Source organism: Dipteris shenzhenensis, chromosome 1 (genome assembly GCF_047967505.1).
Source record: "Dipteris shenzhenensis isolate YYH24624 ecotype China chromosome 1, Dip_SZ_1.0, whole genome shotgun sequence".
Taxonomy (NCBI): Eukaryota; Viridiplantae; Streptophyta; class Polypodiopsida; order Gleicheniales; family Dipteridaceae; genus Dipteris; species Dipteris shenzhenensis.
In genome coordinates, this window is record NC_141596.1 from 75,221,761 (window position 1) to 75,227,910 (window position 6,150).

The window sequence follows — 6,150 nt, forward strand, 5'->3', positions numbered from 1 at the left end:
GCGCCTATAGACGCTGTCTGTGTAAAAACAAAAAAAGGCAGAGAGCTGCAGGTTGTGAATTGCAGCTCCCATTTTGAAGCTACAATTTCAAAACCTGCAGCTCCCTGCTTTTTTTGCCCATGCCCAATTGCATGGAGCATGCACTCAAACGTTAATAAAGGTGTATACATTAACTTGAAACTTAAAAAACTTGACAAACAAAACATCTCATGAAACTATATATGGTACGTCCAATGCAATAGAGTACGATGCCATACATACAAATCATTCGTTTAAGTTGACATCTCATTCACATCGGTGATAACTTTGTGCAAGTATGTTTGGATGCTATGGCGCAAGCAATCCAAACATGTTTGCACAAAGATAGTTCACAAAATAGAGAGCATTTTGCCCATGCCCGGTTGCATGGAGCATGCACTCAAACGTTTAAAGTCATGTATACAACTTGAAACTTAAAAAACTTGACAAACAAAACACCTCATGAAACTATATATGGTGTCAATGCAATAGAGTACAATTCAAACATGCTTGCACAAAGATAGTTCACAAAATAGAGAGCATTTACACTTGTAATTAAAAGTATACAAAAATTGACTTAGAAAGTTCTTATATAACGTTCTTGTTAATATGTACAAAAAAAAGTGACTAACACTAGCTAGTCCGACTCTGATGAAACATGCTCGTCATCATCGCCGTCGTCGTCGTCGTCGTCGTCGTCGTGACCTGCCGCCTACACAAAATCACGCATAACCACATGCATGTATTAGAACACAATACTAATTATCATTTAAATAAAACTTGCTTACACCAAAATAAACTTTTTACTTACCTGCGCATCACCGAACCTCGTGGTGCGACGATACTGTTCCTCCGTGATGAGGCCCTCATCGTAGAAGTGCTCCCATGTATCATGTCTATTGTGACTACGATGATATCCTGTCTCCGCAGCCGTGGGAGTACGACCGACGATATCAGACTGCAAAATGAAGAAGTGTCATGCATTGCACAAATTATGGTTATTCAACATGCATTTATCAAATTGCTTTAACAAATATGGTTTAGGATACTCACAAAGTGAGCCTCCCAAGATGAAACGCCTCCGGAGCCAAAGTGGGAGGATCCATATCTCTGCTGCTGGGTCCGCCGTGCCTCGACGTGCTGACGGCTTGGCTCACCTTCTGCCGCCCTCCTCTTTGCATGCCTCCACTCGCGACCGTGTGCTATGGCCGGCTGCGGATCTTCCCCGAGAGACTCACCTGCATCAATTTTTTTTTGTCTTGCTCTGGCCTGCCTCATAAGGAGAGATCTCTTATTGGAGAGAATTGTCACTACTTTTTTCCTCCCCCATGTATCTGTAAAGCGGCGATCACGAGGATTGGGATACCTCTGGTGCACCGCCTCTATACTTTCTCGCAGATGGCGTGGATTTTGATTTGCAAAACTCTTAAAACAATCTTTATAGTGGGCGCCCACTGTGGTCCTGAGGTACTTAATGACCTCGCGTCCCCTATCATCATTTACGATGCCACCTACGCTATTGACATCGTAATATATCGGGCCGCCCTCTTGTATGCCCCCCTCCTCGCCAGAACTATCATTCCCACCCCCACCCCCACCCCCACCCCCGAAGCAACCACATGATGCCCCTCCACCCCCTGAACTCCTACTGCTACGTCTACCGCTCTCCCTACTGCCACGGTGTGAACTCGGCTGATCACCGCCTCCACGACTCCCACTGTGCGTGGGAGTCCTAGATGGCGTGGCCTGTGAAGAGGGACCCGCCGAGGCAAATGTCCAAGGCGGGGGGGAGACTGGTCTAGATACCCCCGGAGTGAAGGTGAAGGGGCTGCCAGGCATAGAGGGAAGGGGAGTGGGAACAGCTGTGGGCGGCTGAGATGGCAAGGGAGTGCCTGATCGAGAAGGAATGGGCGTGCCTGACCGAGATGGACCGGGCGTGCCAGTCGTGAAAGCTGTCCACTCCTCCCGTGTGGGGTAGCGACCACCAAAGAAAGCCTGTGTCGCGGCCCAATGCTGTCGTCGGACCTCTTCTCGGGCTGCCTCCTCTCTCTCGCCCGCAGGGTCCAAACTATCCCAAGGCCACATCCTGTAATAAGAACGAAAAAATACACAACAAAATGCATAAACGGGAGAGGTTAGGAGAAAAGAGAGGGGAGAACATGTGGAAGCGAGAAGGGAGAAGTATCCAATAAAAATAATTTTATAACGAGAGGGCGATGTATTTGGATTCAAAACACAAGATTCCATTAAGCATGTGACATAACACAAGATTTCAATAAGCATGTGACATAACAAATATTGAGTACATGACAATTTCATTCATGGGGGAAGGGAGAAGGAAAAAAGAACACAAGATTTCAATAAGCATGTGACATAACAAATATTGAGTACATGACAATTTCATTCAAAACCTCATCTTCAATGAGGTCAACCCTAGCCAAACTATCTATTTCTATGTCAGTGTCAATGTTTAAGCCTATAAATACATCGACCCCACTACTCGATGAGCTACTATCATCAGCATGTTCATCGCCAATGATGGGCGCAATGGATTGATCATCCTCTACTCCCCTATCATTCTCACCGCCTGCAGCATCATCTACTCTCAAGCCGTCCTCGTCTTCGATTGGGGGAACATCAGTGAAAGAGTGATAGATTGCGTTGGACCGTGGCGAGATAGGTATGACATGCCACCATTTGACATCATCCACGGTGGGTTGATAGACGGCCTGAAAAGACATGAATGGATTATAACATGCTAGAATCTATGGTGATTTAGAATGTACGCTACTATAGCTTAAGTGATTCAAAATATACATACCTGATCACATTGTTGCGGCATTACTAGTGTTCCTTCATTGCCTTGACAAATCTTGGTGGAGTCTATGGTTATAAAGCCACTTGCGTGGCGTTTGATTGTCGCCATAGGACCTCTCTCCACCACGTCTCTAAACCAACGCACATCCAGTACATACACAAAGAATCGTCGATAGTCTAGCTTTATGATGTCTTGAATTACCCCACAGTAATCATCCATGACTCCACTGGCCACTTCAAAGCTAGCAATGACACCACAATCTTGTGTGTTTCTCTTATCGTCGATCCTTTGAGTCCGAAAATGCTTACCCTCACACCATATGGCATTAAACATCGTTGCCTGCGTAAAGATAGAGGCTGTTAATAAAGATAGTTGCCTGCGTAAAGATAGAGGCTGTTAAGATAGATACATGGTTGCCACACATGCATTACAATGCTCTTACCTTTGGCATGCATCCGCGAGCATACTCCCATTCTTCCCCACTGATGCGCATCCCTTCTTCTCGTTCCAACCTCTCCATCTCATCGTACAACCAATCTGTATGAAGCTCCTTTGGAAGGGATTGTAGATGTCGAGGGTATGGCACAGCCCGTGCATGGCGTGATCGGAAGTCTTTCCTTTCACTCTTTCTCCTTGCCTTTGCGTCCTCATACATGCCCACCCATTTCCTCATGACGTCACTATTTAGAATACAAAATGTATTCAGCTTGCGTTGTCTATCTCGATCCATTACTTTGGCGCGTCCTTTTCCTTGGGGCACAATGGATGTTATTCTCGAGTGCTCGTCATCATTGCATAGTCGTGGGAGAGAGGGATCTACATGGGCGAGAGATTCAGAGATGTACACAAGAGACTCCTGTACTAGCCAGCCCTCGGCCATGCTTCCCTCCCGCTTCGCATTTTGCCTCACAAAATCTTTCAACGTCTTCATGAAGCGCTCGAGGAAGAACATCCACCGTGCATTCACAGTGCCGCATATTGCAATCTCGTCGACCAAATGCACCATGAGATGCACTTGGCTTGTGAGAATATTGAGTACCTAAGGATCAAAGATGGAGTACATAAGTGTTCGATAACATATTCGGCTCTACACTTGTCAATACGTGAGGTTAAGCTAGCTTGCAATCTCACCGATTCATGCCGGGTATTGGTCCCCCTGCAGAATCCCACACCTCTTTCCAATCTCGCATTGTCATCATCTTTGGGGAAACTCCATTCCAAGACTCAACATGTTTTGGATGGTGAGGAGGAAGGAATCGATGGTGATTCTCGTAGATAACCTTCCTCAAGCTCTCCGGCCTAGATGCAACGAGCGAGGGACCACAAATAGGGCACGCGTGGTAACCCGACGTAGCGAGACCTGTTTATCATGGGTTACCATGTTAGCGCGCAAGGTTTAGATAAAAATCAATCACTTAGAAACAAAATTCTGCTTTAAAAATAACTTACCTGAACATTCGCCATACCCAGGAAAGTCATGCATCGTCCACATCAAGATGGCCTTCAGTGTAAAGTCACGCGATGATGGGGGCCTGCATATGTCGTGCACCTCTATACCGCTCCAAAGCATCTCCAACTCCTCAATCAGGGGCTCGAGATAAACATCCATGTTCTTGACTTTATGTTTTCCGGGAATCAAGAGCGACAACATGACATGTCCCTTTTTTATTGCCATGGACGGTGGGAGATTATAGTTCACTAGTACCACCGGCCATATACTGTATGAGGTGCTCTTGATTCCGAATGGATTCACACCGTCCATGCCCAATCCAAGCCTAAGGTTTCACCCCATCTCCACGTTTTATAGCACCAACATACTGAGGAAGTTATTGCAATTCAATCAATCCCTGACCATAATGTAGCTTTTGAAGGAAAAGTAGAGTGCTTTCATGTGGTCATTGGTAATGCCTTCAATGAATGATAATGGGAAGCCTTGAATTAATGTTGACTCATAATCTAAAAGTTTTTCTTTTGTATACCATATTAGGCCGATTGTTGGGCTCATTGTCAAATCGATTGGTAAAGGCAGCTCCCTTTAGACCACATGCAATCTATCTTTTTTCGAAGCCATTTTTCTCTGATATGAACTTCTGCGAGCACTTATTAAATGTCTGTCTCTCCATCTTGTTTTCATCTTGTACCAATTGACTAGCCAGCTTAAGTAGAAGGAGGGAAGGAACAGCGACGAATAGCAGCAAGGATAACAAAAGGTGCATATCAAGATACAACGATGAGGAGTTCTAAATTAGAGAAATAGTTTCAAAAATTTTGTTTCAAACTAGTTTGTTAAGGATTTTAAGGTTCAAATGAGGGCATCATCCTTTCAAGAGAAAATGAGATCATCTTAAAAACTTCAAAGAATGCATGAGAAGGAAATGTTATGAGACCTCATCGGAGAAGTTAATCGATAAATACTTTTGCATCAAAATATGAGGCTTTAACTTTCGAGGCATGTGCTTTATTATGCATATACCGTACTTCTCTATAACACAAGGGAGAAAAGACCTACATGTGTCAACAATGTTGGACTATCGACATGGATGATGTAGTTGACCTCTTGCAGAGAATGATTCAAGAACACATTGCATTTAATCCAAACAAATGGCATGATACCTGAGAGTTGGGAGTGAAAGCATAGAGCTAAATGTAAGACCTAGACTAGCAATGCTTGGAGCAAGAGCTAGGAGTTGGAGAGCAGGAGAAGTGTAGGAGCTGGAGCTAGAAGATGGAGAACTGCAACAAGCAGGAGAAGTGTCGGAGCTAGAGCTGGGAGATGGAGAGCTGCAAGAAGCAAGAGAAGTGGAAAAGCTTATTGTTGTGCTTTGTAACCCTTAAATCCATTGCAATGATCTAAATGAGCATAATCATAGACAATATCACCTCCTAACAAGGGAATAAGCCAAAGTTTAATTTCTCATTGCATCCAAGTATAACAATATCTAAGTTTCAATTGCAACAAATGATATGCAAGTTACTACCTAACTATTCAAGAAATATTTTTTCCAAATGTTAGTCAACTAGGGCAAATGCTCTCGCATACTACTCTCACATACAATGAACTCAAATGTAATGCAAAAGCTATCCAATAGTGACGACAAAAATGTCCTCAACTAAAGGCATTAACACTTGACTAAAGCCCCAGGGCACTCAACTTTAAGAATTGCTCCTATCACCTAATTCAAGGCCCTATATTTAGATCCCCAAGTCATACAATGGGCATAAACCACTACAAATAAATGCGCACAAAGTTACTGTCAATGGGGATAAGCATGGGCAATATCATTTCCTAACAAGGGCATAAAACATTACAAAAT

At 44.0% G+C, this 6,150-nt stretch overlaps 1 protein-coding gene across 1 annotated transcript; it reads right to left on the reverse strand.

The window, feature by feature from the left end:
* Positions 1-655: 655 nt before the first annotated feature.
* On the reverse strand, positions 656-4,511 carry LOC147906382 (uncharacterized). The gene is made up of 8 exons (XM_087391976.1): positions 4,286-4,511; positions 3,997-4,196; positions 3,279-3,875; positions 2,840-3,175; positions 2,410-2,747; positions 1,072-2,104; positions 830-976; positions 656-730 (listed from the first exon to the last, which is right to left on the reverse strand). The coding sequence occupies exons 1-8, from the start codon at positions 4,509-4,511 to the stop codon at positions 656-658; spliced, it is 2,952 nt and encodes a 983-aa protein (XP_087248102.1).
* Between the last annotated feature and the right edge of the window lie 1,639 nt (positions 4,512-6,150).

Excerpts from the sequence above, each read along its gene's own strand:
- LOC147906382 (XM_087391976.1), bottom strand. The coding sequence starts at position 4,511 with ATGGCAATAAAAAAGGGACATGTCATGTTGTCGCTCTTGATTCCCGGA. Across the intron at positions 3,176-3,278 it reads CTCGCGGATGCATGCCAAAG|GCAACGATGTTTAATGCCAT; the intron begins GTAAGAGCATTG and ends ATCTTTACGCAG. Across the intron at positions 977-1,071 it reads CATCTTGGGAGGCTCACTTT|TCTGATATCGTCGGTCGTAC; the intron begins GTGAGTATCCTA and ends TTCATTTTGCAG.